A 16,668-nucleotide genomic window follows, 5' to 3' on the forward strand; every position below is an offset into this window, starting at 1 on the left:
ATCTGTTTCCTACACAGACTGCCCATCCAGTTCGTCAGCACACACGCTATCACACTGTGATGTTCCAATCAACCTGGTTTTCTGCTTACTGGAGCGTTTCGCTCGCATTCTTGGCTTTGTCATACAACTCGCGCTGTTTCTCAGTCATACTCTCATAGGACAGCATTGCAGATGAATCAGTGGAAGCAAGACTGTCCCTGTTATGATCAGAGATCGTCTTGCGTCGGATGTCCTTGGCATCTTCACGACTCCCAGAGAAGCGTTCCACCTTGCTACCATGTCTCCTCAGATTAGTGCAGATGGCGGCGCTCGCCGGAGTGGTGCTTGTGATGGTCACATCCGGTGAACTGGTGGTGGCCACTGCCGTAGTGGAGACCGCATGGCTTGTTTCAGCGAGCTCAGGGGTTTCATCGTGCGCACCACGCTTGCCATGCTCGTCCATCCTCTTGAACACGGCTTCTTGAAACTGAGCAAACAGCAGCATGACTGATTGCTCGGTGACCAGTTCGCCCGGGGCACTTGTCGAGCTCGATGCGCCCGCAGCAGCCATCGTACCTTCCGCACGGAGTGTTTCCTTGCGCATCGCATCCTTGACGACCTCCTGCGCCATGGAGACCATCTGCTCTCGAAACACTTGAGCCATCATTCGCATCATCTCTTGCGTGCTCATTGGTTCAGCTGGTACGCTTGTTGCGCTCGACGTGCTCGCCGTGGACGCCGTCGTATCATCGGCCTGCTCGTGATCGGCCATTGCTTGATTCTGCCTTGCTGATTTACGCGACATCAATTACTCGACCCTCGAGACTCGTCGCAGTGTGATGATCAGAGATCGTTCCACGAAGATACGAGTAATGGGTTGATGATGAGAGTAATAATAGGGAAACAAAAGACTTCACTGAAACAAAGCGAGTGAACACACTCCAAATACAGATACACAGCAATTCATAACAGTCCCCCGCCCCAAAACTACATCACTCTCAGAGAGATCAACCTATTTTCGACTCAGCACTTTGCAACATCGTGCTCGGCAGTCATGCCCATAGTCGGTGAACAAAACGGAGCGGAAGACACGACCATCCACCAACAACGACAAAAAAGCTCAATCGCGCAATCCAGAGGCAGCATTACGTCGTCCAAAAGCAGCAAAAGCTTTGTATCAATTGGTGAACTTCAAAGTAAAATGTTAGAGTCATGTAGGAATCAAAACAAAGGCTGAAGCTGAAGGAAAAAAAAAATCTAACTGAAAAGGAGTTACAACAAGCAGTATTCCCGCGTGGTCTCCCACCGCAGTACTAACTACTCTCATGGTGGTTTAACTTCGCAGAGCGGAACGGGATGCGGTGCATTCCACCAGATATGGCCGTAACTGAAAGACAATGGTTGGGCACATTGCCGATATGCGAGCAGATCTGGATCATGGCCTATGAAACATAAAGTTCTATCACGTCTTCCCTACTGCTCACCGCAGTGCCAAACCCAGTCGGACGTCATTCTACTACATCACCTAACATGTCTTTGGCAAGGAGGCGGCAGAGTGCATGTCTACAGGCTGCACCATCATCCCGCCATTTTTTCTGCACAAAGTAGCACTGCTTCCACCGCAGGCACCTCCTCCGGCCTCCGAGTTTCTTGATTCGGATGGGCACATGTACATGTCATGCGAGGACCATGTCGAGGCGGCTGGAAAACTCGCTATGATGCAGCCAGACAACGACTTTGAATCAGAACACTCCCCGCAAAGTTCAGACAGCTCGAACTTGGAGAGCTCGAGGTGCTGTGCAGCAACACAACTGCTACGGACCCCGCCCCACTTCATTCTCTCCGGCTACAAAAGAGAAGCAAGCTGGCAATGTCGGAAGGCTCGAAACGCAGTCGGAACACAAGCTCGACCGAATTGAAGAGTCGCCAGAACCGTTCTCCAAGACGCCGAGCACTTCTTTCAGCGGATCAAGAGAGATTCGGGCACTGGAAACAATTCTATGAGGGTTGGCGGGTTCGACACCGACTCGGAGACCCGGCACAACGTCGATGGCCTAGGCGACTTGACCGACAATGGTTGCTAGCGTGTTGCCCTTTTTCGCGCTTCCACCGGCCAATAAATCAAAAATTCCACTACTGGGTGATTCACAATATACTTTCAAGTCAATTATCTAGTGCGAACGTGCCCTTGCTTGCGTTGGGAGCGACAACAAACAAGGCCATTTTGAGCAAAATTCTCGGAGTTGGCGGAGCGACGATCGCCCATCAAGCCACACCCCCGCTCTCGCTTATTGTGATATTCCTATCATCTATGGTGTTGTTGTGCTCAAAATCAACGGTTTGGGCGAATTACATGACAAGATTGAACGCTAGGTCGGCTGAAAGTTAAGCTCCGATTTTTCCACAAGTGATGAAACCGAGTGGAGTTAAGTCTCGCCAATCTCGTTCGCCTTCTTCCCAAAGGCACAAATAACTCACACAAGTAAATTAGAAGTGGAGCGGGGGTCGAAGAAGCCAACAGGACGGTGCTGTGTCATGGGTAATTGGCGATTGTCGCAGCAATACACAACAAACTCGCCCCCTCGCGACCTGGTCGATTTTCATGCCCTATTTTTGCCATGGATCATTGATATCTATGGTATACTATCATAAAATGGTGGAATGGGGAAGAATAGGCCTCGCAGGGATTGGAAAAGCGAGCGGAGGCCTTAAATGACCAGCAAAAACATCCTACGAAGTTGTAGATCTACAGTACAATTCCAGCACGTCCTTTTGCCGATTCTCATCGCGACACCATTATATTTGACAATCCCTTCATTCCTACTAACTCAGTCGTCTTTCATCATGAGCCAGTACCAACACACACGAATCAAGCATACAAACGCGCCGGCTGCGTTCGTGACCGAGAGCGCCCAGTTGCTGATCAAGCTCATCAACGACGCCATTGCCGCTCGTGGACGCTGCCTCTGTAACGCTGTTGTTGTGTTGGCTGACTGTGCCATTGCATGCAATACGAGCGAGGGAAGCGCGGACTGACGATTCGACTCTGTTTTGTGCTTGGTGATGGATTGCGCAGTGGGTCTGTCAGGTGGCTCAACCCCGGGCCCGATCTACACGGCACTCGGTACATCCAGCGAAGTGCAGTGGGACAAGGTGTTCCTGTTCCTGGTGGACGAGCGGTATGTGTTTGAGCTTTGGGTCAAAGTGAAAACACTCTTTGTTCCGCCAAAGTTGCAGTGCAGAATGCTTGGCGATATGGGCTGCATCGTCATGATCAGTGTTGGCTATGCCTCTGATGAAATGTTCTTGTCGCGCAGATACATTGCCAAGGAGGACAAGAATGCAAATCACAACATGCTCCTCAACACGATTCTCAAAGCCGAAAAGCCCATTCCCGAGGTATGGAAGGACCGTCCATCCGCAGGAAGCAGGACGCTGGCAGTCGTCTCTCTTGCTCTCAGATGCCTTGATGCAGCTTGTTGATCCCCCCCCCCACCACACACACACACACACACACACATTGTTTTTTTGGGATCAGGCCACCTTCCTCACTAACTCGCGAATCAAACGTTCGATAGGCAAATCGCATCCTCCTCAACACCACCCTCCCGATTGCCGAGTGCGTGGCAGACTATGGGGCAAGGCTGCAAAAGCTCTTCCATGAGTATGGTCCGGCGGATGTGTTGACGCTCGGCATGGGCCCAGACGGGCACATTGCCTCATTGTTCCCGCCCGTTGTTCCCGCTGGCTTCCAAGCCGAGCCGTTGACCGTGAACACGCAGACAGAGCAGTTTGCCGTTCGCGAGCGTGTTTCTCTGACGCTGCCGGTCATTCAAGCTGCCCGTGCCCACGTGTTCTTCTTTAACGGGGCCGATAAGGAGCAAATCTGGAACACCATGTTGGAACACAGCTCCGAAGGCGCCACTCGCTGGCCTGCTCTCCCCGTCCTCGAGCAGGGCCGTACAACCGTCGTGTTCAACACATGACTGCCAAACCAGGTCTCTCACACTCGTGCGCGCCTTTGAATTCGAATCGGCAGGAATTTGTTCCAACGAAAAACAGTCTTGAAATTTCAAGCGTCAACCCACAAGCCGGGTTTGTTTTATTATTGCACCACGTTTCTGAATACACACCCAAACGATTAGTCGCGTGCGGGGGACGGGGAACGGGGAGCAGGCGAGCGAGGAGCCGGAGAGCGTGAGCGAGCACGGTTGCCATTGTCGTCGGCAGCGGAGCCAGCACCAGCACCATCGGCAGGAGCAGGGGACGGGCTGCGACGGCGCTCGTCACGACGGGGCGAGCGAGATGACGAACGGTCGCGGCGAGGAGAGCGGCTACGGCTGCGGCTGCGGTCACGAGGACGATCCTGCAAGGATAAAAGGAGCGAAAGGAGAGGGCACAAGTTTTGGTGCGCAATTAGCACGGAATAGAAGAGCGCCTCTTTTCACTGGAACAAAACCATAAGCCAAGCAGAGAGCCTGCTTACCTCGCGCAGGCGAATGTCACGGCCATTGAGGTCCTTGCCGTCAAGGCGGCGGATGGCGTGGCGCATATCGGTCGAGTTGGCAAACTCAACGACGCTGCAAAAGCGCAACACCCCCCCCCCCCCAAAAAAAAAAAAAAAGCACAACAAAAAGACAACAGCATGAGCCACCGGACACATTCACGAACGCCAACCGAACGGAAACATACCCAGTGCCATCGCGTTCACGGTGAGCGTCCGCAAACGTCACTTCAACACCGCAGGTGCGGACAAAGTCCTTGAGGTCCTGAAAATTTACGAATAGGCAGAAATCGGAATTGGATTCGGAGCGCAGGGAGCAAAAGAATGGATGCAGATGAGGGGTCACGTCCAAAGCGAGCAGAGAGCCAGAAAGATATCCGAACGATCAAGGAAGGTGGGGTGCGGGTCGAGCAAGTGGTAGTCCGTCAAAGCGCGCGGACGGACGGGCAAAGAGACAAGCCACATTGACAGTTGAACCAGTCCAGATCGAATTGCACCCCGAGTCCAGCAACGAGGCGATCCTCCTCTTTGTTTTCCATTGATTGATCCCCCAGGTAAACCCAAAACCAAAACGCCTTGACGAAAAGAACAACGACAGCGCGACACTTGATGACCCATTCCCACCACGAAGAAGTCCAACGCCGTCGCAGCAACGCGCTTGGTGTCCACCTCTTTTTCATCGCCCAACGTAACGTCGCGTCGCGCCGGGTTGAATACGTCCCCCCGTGTGTCTCCGTTTCCAACGTTGACGGCAGTCCCACGCCAAATCGCAGCAATAGCAAAAATGAAAACGAAAAAATCCCCGCTTCAAACAGTCGAGAAGTGCCAAGCGGCCCGAAGGCTGCACGTGCGTACCTGCCAGCTGATGCGGGTCGACAAATTCTCAACCAGAACACGGTACTGGGTGCGGGTCGGGGGAGCGAAGCTGCATGACAAGTCCAACGTGAGTTGATTTTGAAGGCGATCAGAGAACAAACATTACGAATCTTACCGGCGCTCACGAGGCTCACCGCGGTCACGGCGGCCACCGCTGTTGGCACGCTCGACAATCAGGCTGTATGCCACAACATAAACAACAACAACAACAACGTCAGGATGACGAGAGTGAGATGAGGGGTGGTCCTGTTTGCAACTGTTCAGCTGCTTGATGTAGTTACCGATCGCCCATAAAATCACGGCCGTGGAGGTCGCGCATGGCATCGTCAGCATCGCGGACGTCATCAAACTCCTATTTCAGGGCAAAAACACAGCCAGTGCAAAAAGCAGGTGAGCGAGGCGCATTGCATGGTGGCGGCGCATTGTGCTGGATCGGCTCCGTCCCGACGCTGAGCTCCCTAGCACGCACACCAATACAAGCACAGTATGCTCATCAAACCGAGCCTTCGCTTGACTTGTAAACGCACAGACTGGATCGTCGCCAGCAAGCCCGGCTCATTCGATGCACCTGCGACATTGCAACGATCTTTGACTTTTTTCCAAGCCACTCTACTCTCGCTCTCGCCTCCCAGGCCACTTCCGCCCGCGCGACCCGCCGAAAGGCCGAGTGAGGAGTCAATTCACAGCGCTTTGGCATTGCAGTTCCAATGCAGCGTCAACGGATGGACGTGTCGATCGGGGGGAAGGCAGAGCAAAACCATCGCTCTTCGATCGCCCCAGACAACTTACGACAAAGCCAAAGCCGTTCTTGAGGGTCACGTCGCGAGTGCGGCCGTACTTGCCAAAGAGATGCTCAACGTCGCGCTCACGAGCGTCGGCGGAAACGCGGCCAACATAAAGACGAGCCATTGTGTGTGAATTTAATTTGTAAAAGAAAAGAGTGGCTTTTGACGGTGATTTCCTTTTTTTTTTTTTTTTTTTTCCTGCACCCAAAGAAAACAAAAGAAAGAACGACAACAGACAAAGAAACAACAACACCACCAACAACTACAACAACAACAACCACCAGTCGAAACCAAAAGGCATGCATCATTGGTCACAAGGATCATCCGGCGCATCCACAGGTGGATGAAGGTGCCACTTGGCAAGAAAGCCACCAATCAGTTTCCGCCGGTCAGTGCCGAATCCAGCGTCAACAAACGCCCACCGTAGAGCTGTTCGGGTTTGCGGAGGTAGTTTGTCGTACGATTGGCAGTCGGGATCAAGAGCGGAGATCACCTCGACACATCAACATCAACATCGACATCAACATCAACATCAACATCGACAACCACTGAATCGCCATCCATGCGAAGCACAGGCAACGATCGGCCACGGGCAAAAGAGACGTTCACGCTTCGGCACGGGGACAATTCAGACGCTGGAAGAGCCATCATCGACCACAGTCGACTCCAGACGCACACGCTTGGCAAGCTGGCGAGGAGCGTCGTCGTCGAACTCCTCTTCATGCTCGCTCGAGGTCACTGAGTTCGACGTGCTCGCTTCCAATGCACCATGTGTGCGACGACGTTGAGTCGAAGCAGCAGCAGCAGCAGCAGCAGCAGCAGCAGCAGGAGCAAAGACCGACAGGGCGGCAGGAGCATTTTGCTGTTCAGTAGGAGCGTCAACCACAACGTCAGGCAGAACGACAGGAGCCTCGACAGGAGCATTGCCAGGAACCTCGGCAGGAGCCTCGACAGGAGCCTCGACAGGGGTCTCGACAGGAGCAGACTCAGCGGAGGTCGAGGAAGCTTCAAATAAACAAGTGGCCCAAGCGGGTATCTCGCGCTTGAACTCACTCTCAGGGAAGATGGCAAACGACAGCTCTGGGACAGACTCCGTCCTCGCGTCCCCAAACACCTTGCTCTTGAACGCTTCACGGAGCACTTTCATAGCCTTTTCATCGTAGTGGTCTTGGGGCACGAGGTGTCCAGATGCGTAGAAGAGCCCCCGAATCCGGATTGGGATCTGTGCATCCACGCTTCGGAGCGGCATCAGCTGGAAGAGCGCAACGAACAGTGCCGAGCGAATCAGCAGCTGTCTTTCAGCAGCCTCACGTTGATCGGGATTCGTCTTGACCTCCAACAGCCGGATCCCAACACGAGGCTGCACAGGGTCATCAAGTGGTGCCATGGCATCGCACTCCACTTCGCCCAAATGCAGATTGAGCGTCGGCTTCAAGCGAGTGTAGATGTTGACGGCAACCAGGAGACCGAGCTTGCCGCAGAGCATGTCGTGAAGCTTGGGAGACAATGGCGGCGGAAAGGCAGAGTTGGTAGCCTTGTTGCACATGTCCTGGAACTCTGTTGCAGCATCGCAAAGCAGCTTTTCAAAGACGGCGGCCTGGCTGTCGCAATTGTCAGACCAAATGATGTGCAACTTTGCCTTGAGGGCAGGTTGATCCACGAGGTCCGAGAACAGCCCGCGAGCGTCTCCGAGACTTGACTTGATGTTCGCCCACCAATTGAGCGTAGAAGGAGAGCCGGGCTTGGCCATCTCGCCGAACAAGGCATTAGCCTTTGACTCGGCCTCCTTGAACAGAGCTGCAAGTTCCTCCTGCTTCAGCAAAGTTCCTACCACCGAAGGTAACTTTGCGACCACTGAGATGACTTCGTACATGAAACGCAGAAAGTAGCCAGAGTCCTGTCACAGGTTCAATAGTGAAGAACACGCAAGCAACGGTAAGCCGGACTGTGCGGACAACGATCGCCCTCACAACTTTCAACGTGTTGTGTTGACTTACGTAGAGCCGCTTGGCGATCTTGCGGGCGTGGCTCTGGACGTCCTTGAGCTCAAACAGGCTTGCACTCTGGGCATTCTGGTGAAACCAGCGATCAAAAGACGAAGGAATGACGATGAGTTGCCAAGAACGCACAAACACCAACTGCAGCAAGCTATTCCTGGTAGTCTTACCGTTTTCAGAAGTGCGACACCGGCTTTGAGCGCCTTCTCGAGTGAAGCGAACTTCATGTTGTACACGAGCTGCGAGTTCCGCGTCAGCACCTCAAAGTGGGCTTCAGTCATCGCACCCTGCAGTATCTGCACATCTTTTACGTCTTTCTGCACGTCTGTGATTTGCGCTGTAATGGCGTCCACTTTCCGTGAAACGGCGTCCACTTTCTGTGAAACGGCGCCCATTTCCTCCCGCAATTGACCAATCGCTTCCAGAATCCTGTATGATGCGTAGACAGAACAGAGTTTGTGACACATTCGAAGCATTTTGTGCGATTAGTCGCTTGTTCTCAAACACTCATCACCAACCAACTGCCGCTTGCCAACGAAATAACGAAATGACGGATAAACACCAACTTCCAACCTCGTCCCGTCCTCTCCCTCTGCCCCTCCTTCCCCTCCCCCCCCAAAAAAAAACCAAAAAAAGGAACAAAAACACAATCAAAATCAAAATGGTCAACAGAGCAACGGGATTACTGGAAGGAAAGCAGAAAAAGAAAGCAGAAAAAAAACCAAAAAAAACCACAATCAAGAAAACAATGGCGAAGCCCAACAGCGCATCGCGCAACCCTTGCGCCATAGCGACACCCAACAACATCAATCAGCAACACGCCATTCTGTCATAGACAGACAGAGAAGATCGTACATCCACGCATCTCACCACTGCATCATTGGGGTTTCATCCCATTTCCAGCATCTCTTTTCGCCATCCCCTCCTGCCGACCGTCGATTCCAACGGCGAGCAAGAACCATTAACAATCGCAACGCAATGCCAATGACACTTGATCAACGCATTGGAGTCTCGTCTCGACGTCTCCCAGGAGGCGTGGGTTGAGAAAAAAAACCGCGAAAAGATATGGCGGGAAATGAGTTGCAGATGAACGCGCGTTTTTGAAACAAGCGTTTTGAAACAAAGGACAGATTCACTGCCAGCATCACACTGCCCGCATCGCACTGCGGACATCCCTCCAAGATAGATCATAGTGCATTTAGTCAGCAGCGTTTGTCGGTTTGGGCGATGGGGGGAGGGGAAGCGGTGGACTGCTGCTCCCGAGGGACGGAGGGAGACACCGCGCTTCATTTTTTTTTCGCGCCTTCAACCAAAGCCGCCAACGAACTCACGGGTTTGCAGGGGCCACAAGCTCCTCAGGTGTGGTTGCAGTGGTCATGCGAGTGTGGCCACGAGCGCCGCCACGAGCGCCGCCACCACCACGTCCCGAAGAATTGCTCATGATCGCCAAAAACACCAGAGAACGAGAGACGAAAAAAGTGAAAAGGCAATTGTCAAAAAAGAGCGACTGCTCTCCAACTTAACACCCAAAACGGCGAGATAGGGATTGACAAGAATCGATGAAAGCGTTTTCAATTCGAGTTGAGGTGCGTTATGGGGTGGCCAAATAATGCGAGGAACTTGCAGTTGTGTGTACGACTCGAGTTCGTCGTCGCAGTTAGTCCACTGGTCCTCGTCGTCATCTTCAGTGTATTGTGCCTCGCTATCATCAACAGTAGCGGCGTCGTCGTGACAGGCAAGCTTGACGTCTTGACAGGCAAGCTCGAACGACGAATCGAGACTGCTGCTGTCCTTCGAGTCGGCATTCGTCGTCGGCTCTGACGAAGAGCTGGAAAATGTGTCATCCAGCTGTGTCAAGTATATGTCAAAAGATTGTTCATTTTAGAACGGTTCTCTGCAAGATAACATGATGACAGCGTTGAGTTCAAGTTTTGCTTTACCGAGTGGGCCATCAAGGGCATGTCGAGAGGCAGAGGCTTCACTGCGTCCTCAGCCAGATGATGGAACCGCGTGTCCGGATGGTGTGTCATCTGCTCAGAAGCAGGGAGAGGCGATAGGATGGTGGTCATTCGAGCTGTCGACGGGCAATGGATGGAAAATGGTGGAAAGGCAGCTTTTTTGGCGCCAACCAGCAGCGGAGAACCCAAAGATGATCAAACAAGGAAATACAAAAAAAGACTGACTCTAACTTTCAAAATGTCAGTTGCTTTGTTTGGACGCGAGGTGCTGAATCTGCAGTCAGTTGCAACAGAGTTCGAACTCTGTGGTCAACATTCGGAAACCAATTCGGATATCACTGTCCCCGTCCGCCGCCCATTCAGAAGCAAACGAGAGTGATTCCAGTCCGCCTTGTGGAGTTAATAGTACACGATTTTACTGTTTTTGCATCCGTCCAAGTCGAACAGAGAGTTTGACCAAAACTAGCACGTCAGAAGCGAAGAAGGCCTTCATCGACAAACCCGGCGAGCATGGCCATCAAGTCGTCCGTTTATTGAACAGGACGCTTGCACCGTACTTTTTTTTTATATCAGGGAACGATGGATTACAACAAAATTGAATCAATCTTCAAAGAATACTGGCATTGAGCTGCTAAAGAACCAGACCGGTGTTTGAGCCTCGCCCCACCACACTCTCGGACACTGCACCCTGCCACATTGGTTTCTTTCTAATCCATTCAACTCTAATAAATCACGATCGTAAACTGGCTGTGGAAGGTGAGGATCATTGTACTTCTGTTTTGTTTCGAAAAATGCGGAAACACAGCCGTGACGAAGAAAAGGAAGAAGACCCGAGCAACCCCGGCGACCCACATCATTCGTCGAAGCGCATTCGCGTTGAAAAGAAGTCTATGACCTCTGTTGTACCGATGGACACCGCGTCGAGCAGCACTCAGGTAGAACGAGTTTTGCCGACCATCCAGCGGTTGTCTTTTTTCTCTGCCTTCTTGTTGGCAATGCTTCTTCTTTGTGATTCAGTCGTGTGATTGAGTGGTGTCGAGCTAGTGGTTGACTGTCGTGTGTGTCGTGTGTGTCGTGCCACGTCTTGGCTGTTTGGTCTTGGTTGTTTGTCTTGGCGATGTGTCTACATTGAAGCGTCCCGCCCCGAGCGCGAGCGCACACACGACCCAAGCTCGCACGTCACGTCGACTTAATCTTCTTCCCTCGCGAAAGACGACGACGGCACCACCACCGACCCAAGTGCACAAAGAGACAGCAGCCCCACCACGAGATAGCTGGGCTTTGGTACGTATTTCATTTGTTTGTGCTGTCTTGTCCGCTCGTGCTCAATGCCGTGTCTCAAATTTGTTTTGTGATTGAGTGGGGTCTCCCCGTCGTGTGTGCTTGTGGTGTGTTGCTCACTGTGACGATGTGTGGCTTTTTTTGTTTCCTTCGCAGCCCTCCGGCAAAGTCGACGACGCTGACAACGACGACGACGACGACGCTGACAACGACAAAGACGATGAAGAGTCAATCGCGACGTCCTTTGCTGCTCAAGTTCAAGCTGAACTTCCGCCACTTCCCAAAATGCCGGATGGTATGTGAGCGCAGCATTGCAGGCTTACTTATGCTGAACCCACTCTCATAACCCTTTTGTGTATCCTTGATTTGTTGACCAGCATCTGGCCGTGATTCCGATTGGTTTGTGCAGACACTGCCCTTTGTCAATCGTCACGAGAGCTTGACAGCAGTGGTGTCACGACTTGCTTCCAAATCCAACAGCCTGAAAGGCATCCTGCTCGCTCTACCTCAAATGTTCGGCTCGGGCAAGACCAGCTTTGTGGAACACATCGGCAATGGGCGCAATCCCCACGCTGCGGAAATCCTCGAATCGGCAAGGGAAGGCAACAAGCCGCTGTACGAGTCCGTCCTCAACGCGCGCTACATCCTCATCGATCTGACCCACTTCAACCGCCTGAGTGAGATGTACGCTGATTGCCTGGAAGCGATATTTTTGAACACCTGCTCCAGGCTCGGCCTGCCACCGCTCGCAGTGCCGCGAGGACCCCTTGACTTAGTGATCGAGACTCTTCAAAAGCATGCCGGTGTCCCTTTGCTCCTCCACTTTGACGAGATGGGCGCCATCGAGAATTCTGACTTCGATCCGTGGTTCCCTGGTTCGGAGTACCGCTGTTCCAACCCGACTAACGTGTTCGCGCCGAACACTGGAGCCTTGCGTCGTCACTACACGTTTTGGTCGGATTTCCTTACACCGCTACTCAACCTCGACAATGTGTACATTGTGTGCTCCGGCAAGTCGGTCGCATTCAATCTCATTCGCCTCGGGCTTCTCAGGCCTTCAAACGACGCGCCTGTGGTCCCTGTTGCGGTCGTGCAGTCAGAATTGCAATCAATCATCCTGCCACCGCTTGGCAGCAACCACATTGAGGAGATTCTGACCCGCCACCATCCGCGTTCGAGCTCCCCAACGCTGCTGGTGGATGCCCTCGGTCTGGGCGGCGACGAGCACCACTCGCAACGCCTTGCCTTCACCGAACGCGTTCACGCCCTCACCGCTGGCGTCCCACGTCTGGTTGCTTTCGCGCTGCAAGTGCTCTGGACAAGTGGCATCGACTTTGGTGCCATGACATCCGACCAGATCCGGGCTTACTTTGCCCTTCGGACCACTCACGCGTCGATTACCCAAGTCTTCCTCCAACACTCCCTTGAGCTGACCGACACGATTAGCCGCCCGCACGATCCACTGTATCTGGCGAGCGCCAACATCGTCCGTCGGGCGCTCGCAGGCGACGAGTTTGATCCCAGGTCGACAATCAGTGTTTCGGTTCCAGGAAGACGCGAGTCTGTCCAAGTTCCAGCTCTACTCCTGTTGGACAGACTTTTCTGCTACACCAAACCCGTGGGATCCGGTCAACTTCAAGTCATTGTGCCGCAAATTGCTGGCAGCCAGAAGGAACTGGCGCTCGCGAGCTTGGTCATCGAATTCGCAGGCCCCGTCGTCACGTCACAAACACTCGAGGGGCTGGCGGTGTGGGCCATCTTTGCTGCGCTCCACCGAGCCGCACTCGGCAATGCCAGCAGAGGCTGGCTGCTGGCGCAATCGAAAGACGTGCTTCCTCAAGCAGTACTCAACTCTACTGTCGTGCAGCATATTCTCCGAGCGTCTGCGCCTCACCAAGGCATTGGCTTTGACGAGAGCACGCTTCACACGCATGCCGGCTCGTTCACCGTCTCCGTTGGCAAGGTGAACAGCTCGAAGCGACGTGGCATCGATGCGGATGCACTTCCGGGCCTCTTGGTGGCACAACTCGTGGAACTGCGCAAGGCAATTCCGACTGGGCCTATTGCGGTTGTCGAGTGGATTGGCAAAGCGTCCCATTCGTCTGATGGAATGATTGCTGTTTGCACGGCCGCAACCCCGACAGTGCAAGACACTGTTTGGATTGGCGTTGCCTGCAAGCATTTCAATCGGCTCAATGAGGCGCGCACTGGTCCTGTCGTCGTGAATAGTGACATTGAGAAGCTGAGTCGCCACTTTGCTCATCTTGCGGAGAGCGAACGACCGCACCAGCTGCTCATCACGGTGTTGTCCAGGCCACCAGACTACCTCAAGCCTTTCATGAACGGCCGGCTGCTTGAAGGTCGGGTCTCAGTTCCGGCGCCAAGGAAGAAGATGGAAGTCATCGCGATTCCTGCAAAAATGCAAGTGGCAATGTGGGATCTCGATACTCTGAACAGTGTTGTCGATCCCTCTCGCAAGCTTACCTTTTCGGATGAGGCATAATCATTGCAGTTTTTGTCAACCGACAACGACTTTGCGAGGTCATGAAGCTCAGTTGCGGGTTGGCGAGTCCTTGCGTGCGTTGACCTATCCCACTGCGTGCACGACTGTCGATGCTCTCCTTCATGTGACGACGACTCGCACCAGAAGGGAATCAATAGAACCAATTTCCAATCAACTTCATTCACAAATGGACAATCATACCAAAATACAATTGTCGCGTGAAAACCAACCACCATACAGCGCATTCTTCCCGTATTTCGATATTGCTCCATGATCTGGCTGATTTGACCTCTCGAGGTGCGAGCAGGACTGGTTGCTCCAGAATGACCGACTGTCCGCCTTTTTTTTTTTTCATACGAGGTAAGGCTTTGAACCGCTTCTTTCATTGCGCTTGGACATGCAAGAGTTTTTTTTTTTTTTTTTTTTTTTTTTTTTTTGACCAAGTGTGCTGGGGCTAATCGCCCTCTACTGCGGCCCGATTATTGTTGGACAAGATGAACCCGCAACAGAATGTAGCAGTGGCACAGATTGAGGGCTGGGAAAAGCTTGGCTGAGAAATCACACCGCGACACAAACCGCTCCTTTTCTCGCTCCGCCCCGCCGCCCAACGCACTTCCGCTGCGCTCCCGACCCTCGAGCACACTGATGACATGGTGTAAACCACACAATCAGAGCACCAGCGGCGGAAAGCGACGTAGGACACGGTGGTGGATATGAACGACATATTTTGGGGGTTTCATGCTACCTTTTTCAAAAAACAGCCTGTGTATACACAGGACAAGGACAACAACAAGACAACACGAGCACATCATCAGGCTACGTGCCTTGCAAGGGATGAGGACGGCGATGCGGGAGGCGAGGGCGGGACAAACCGTTCAAACTTGTTGTCGACAGGGGCATTGCAGCGCAAACAGCGATACCCACTATCCGCGAGGCAGTTGGATGCAATGCACACGTAGCAATACACGTGTCCGCAGGGAACGACGCTGGGCGTGCCGATGGGCGACTCACCGCAGATTCCGCAAGGGCCTTCAAAGTCGCGCAGGCGTTGTTGTCGCTGAATCTCTAGTGCAGCCTTCGGATCGAGCTGTTGTCCCTTTTGGTGGAGTTGCTTTTGGAGCCGTTGTTCGCGCTGCTGCTGCTGCATGGAGGTCGTAAAGTACAATATCCGCAGCGCCACATTTTTGATCTTTTGAAGGTTGATCAAGGGAAGCAAAAAGAGCAAAAACTCGGCAAACCCGTGCCAGAGGAGCTGGCGGTTCATAAACTCGTAGCTCACTTGGCGGGACAAGGAGCCTGTGGAATAGACTTGGCGAATTCGGAGAATCCGGTCGATTAGGAAGGGGAATCTGTGAGAATGAGGGGGATGGTTTGACCAGAAGAGAGTAGGAGTTGATGGTGATTTAAAGGAAGGGAAGGCAGATGCATGATTTGGCAAATGAGCGGGAGAAACATGGACACGTTTTGACGGCAACTTGCCAAAGGCCTGCTCACCTCCCATCGCGCAAGAATAATATTGTGTTGAGCACGGTTAAAAATTTGTACAACTTGTCGAGGTTTTCTTTGAGCCGCCACAGCCTCTTGAGCGGATCGTTCTGTTAAAACAAGAAAAAAACCCCAAGCAAACAGGCAAACAAGCAAACAGGCAAACAGTATTCACGATGAGCAAAAAAAAAGGCACCAACAGAGCTCTGTTGTGCCGCGCGTGATAGCTGTACCTCCTCACGCTCGCTCCATTGCCAATATGAGCTAATATCATTGACACGCGTCCAGGCCCATTTGCCACCGATATATGCAAGTCCGTAAAGCACCTTTTGCCACTTGGTTAAACCTTGAAGGGGCGGGGGCGGGTTGAAAGGGTAAAGTGTAAAGTGTAGCCGTTCAGACTTTGACATCCAACCCGTCATGCCGATGGTCTCATGACCATCATCAATCATCATCATCATCGCAATCATCGTCAACAGCACCGACCCACCTGCAGAAGCACCCATCGTAGCCGCAGAGGCGGCAATCGGCATGGCCGTTCGGAGCGGGCTTGCGTCGTCTTCGCGGAGTCTTCGGGCGTCTGCATACTTGAGACTGAGCAGACCTTGGCCATACGTGGCGTCCTTTGCATAGACCGAGAGTCGGTAAATCATGAGGTGGACGAGCGCGTCGAATTCGGGCTCAAACTTCTTGGCGACCGACGGCTGCACAGCGAGTCCAAAAGTCAGCCATACTCCAGCAATCAAACAGCAAACAAGCAAGCAAGTGCATTGAACCTTCTTGCAAATCCAACAACAGCTACACAGGGACCGATGGGTGGGCTGTACCATGAAAAAGTCAAAGAGCTTGAGGAATTGGCCGCGCATGAGCTGTGCATGAGCTGTGCAAGCTCTGTATCGAGGCGCATAGCGTCGACTTGGCTGACGCGCAACACGAGCGGGACCCATGCGTAGAGTGATGCGATCGGCTGTGGTGGTTGCTGGGTCGACGAAGGCGGATTGCCCGCTGCAACCGGCTGCTCGTCCCCCCCAACGTAGACCTTTGTTGCAGCGCGATTCTCAGCTCAAAATTATTGCAAAGAAACGATGTGGATCGAAGTGCAATCTGAGTATGTTGTGGAGGATTTTCGCCTCAAAGTGGACCAAAGCACAAAGCCAAAGCCAAAACTCGAAATGGCGACTGAACAACAAAGACTGCTTCTTTCTTTCTAACATCTACGACTGGATATCTGGTATGCCATTCTATCGATGCTGTAGTGAATTGCTGTTTATTTTTGATTTTTTTGATTTGCCTTTTCAAT

At 52.8% G+C, this 16,668-nt stretch overlaps 5 protein-coding genes and 1 non-coding gene across 6 annotated transcripts; 2 read left to right on the top strand and 4 right to left on the bottom strand.

Annotated features, from left to right (window-relative positions):
* Positions 1-85: 85 nt before the first annotated feature.
* Positions 86-896, bottom strand: CAOG_03307 (hypothetical protein; the record flags this gene model as incomplete). Its single annotated transcript, XM_004364089.2, has 1 exon — positions 86-896. Exon 1 carries the CDS (start codon positions 782-784, stop codon positions 86-88), a length of 699 nt encoding a protein of 232 aa, XP_004364146.2. The 5' UTR covers positions 785-896.
* A 352-nt stretch (positions 897-1,248) lies between these two features.
* On the bottom strand, positions 1,249-1,364 carry CAOG_09486. The gene has a single exon (XR_889823.1). It is a non-coding gene; the product is annotated as a 5S ribosomal RNA (ribosomal RNA).
* A 1,450-nt stretch (positions 1,365-2,814) lies between these two features.
* On the top strand, positions 2,815-4,106 carry CAOG_03308 (6-phosphogluconolactonase). Its single transcript, XM_004364090.2, has 4 exons — positions 2,815-2,947; positions 3,056-3,158; positions 3,297-3,378; positions 3,558-4,106. The coding sequence occupies exons 1-4, from the start codon at positions 2,824-2,826 to the stop codon at positions 3,963-3,965; spliced, it is 717 nt and encodes a 238-aa protein (XP_004364147.1). The 5' UTR covers positions 2,815-2,823; the 3' UTR covers positions 3,966-4,106.
* Positions 4,026-6,301, bottom strand: CAOG_03309 (hypothetical protein). The gene is made up of 7 exons (XM_004364091.2): positions 6,149-6,301; positions 5,641-5,711; positions 5,475-5,537; positions 5,339-5,408; positions 4,672-4,748; positions 4,466-4,559; positions 4,026-4,345 (listed from the first exon to the last, which is right to left on the bottom strand). Exons 1-7 carry the CDS (start codon positions 6,266-6,268, stop codon positions 4,121-4,123), a joined length of 720 nt encoding a protein of 239 aa, XP_004364148.1. The 5' UTR covers positions 6,269-6,301; the 3' UTR covers positions 4,026-4,120.
* Positions 6,302-10,890: 4,589 nt separating this feature from the next.
* CAOG_03310 (hypothetical protein) lies at positions 10,891-13,883 on the top strand (the record flags this gene model as incomplete). The annotated part of the gene is made up of 4 exons (XM_004364092.1): positions 10,891-11,034; positions 11,312-11,383; positions 11,537-11,675; positions 11,758-13,883. The coding sequence occupies 4 exons, from the start codon at positions 10,891-10,893 to the stop codon at positions 13,881-13,883; spliced, it is 2,481 nt and encodes an 826-aa protein (XP_004364149.1).
* Positions 13,884-14,694: 811 nt separating this feature from the next.
* CAOG_03311 (hypothetical protein) lies at positions 14,695-16,315 on the bottom strand (the record flags this gene model as incomplete). Its single annotated transcript, XM_004364093.2, has 5 exons — positions 14,695-15,232; positions 15,378-15,478; positions 15,602-15,714; positions 15,859-16,072; positions 16,196-16,315. The coding sequence occupies 5 exons, from the start codon at positions 16,313-16,315 to the stop codon at positions 14,695-14,697; spliced, it is 1,086 nt and encodes a 361-aa protein (XP_004364150.2).
* Between the last annotated feature and the right edge of the window lie 353 nt (positions 16,316-16,668).

This window comes from Capsaspora owczarzaki, assembly GCF_000151315.2.
Source record: "Capsaspora owczarzaki ATCC 30864 unplaced genomic scaffold supercont2.4, whole genome shotgun sequence".
Taxonomy (NCBI): domain Eukaryota; class Filasterea; order Ministeriida; family Capsasporidae; genus Capsaspora; species Capsaspora owczarzaki.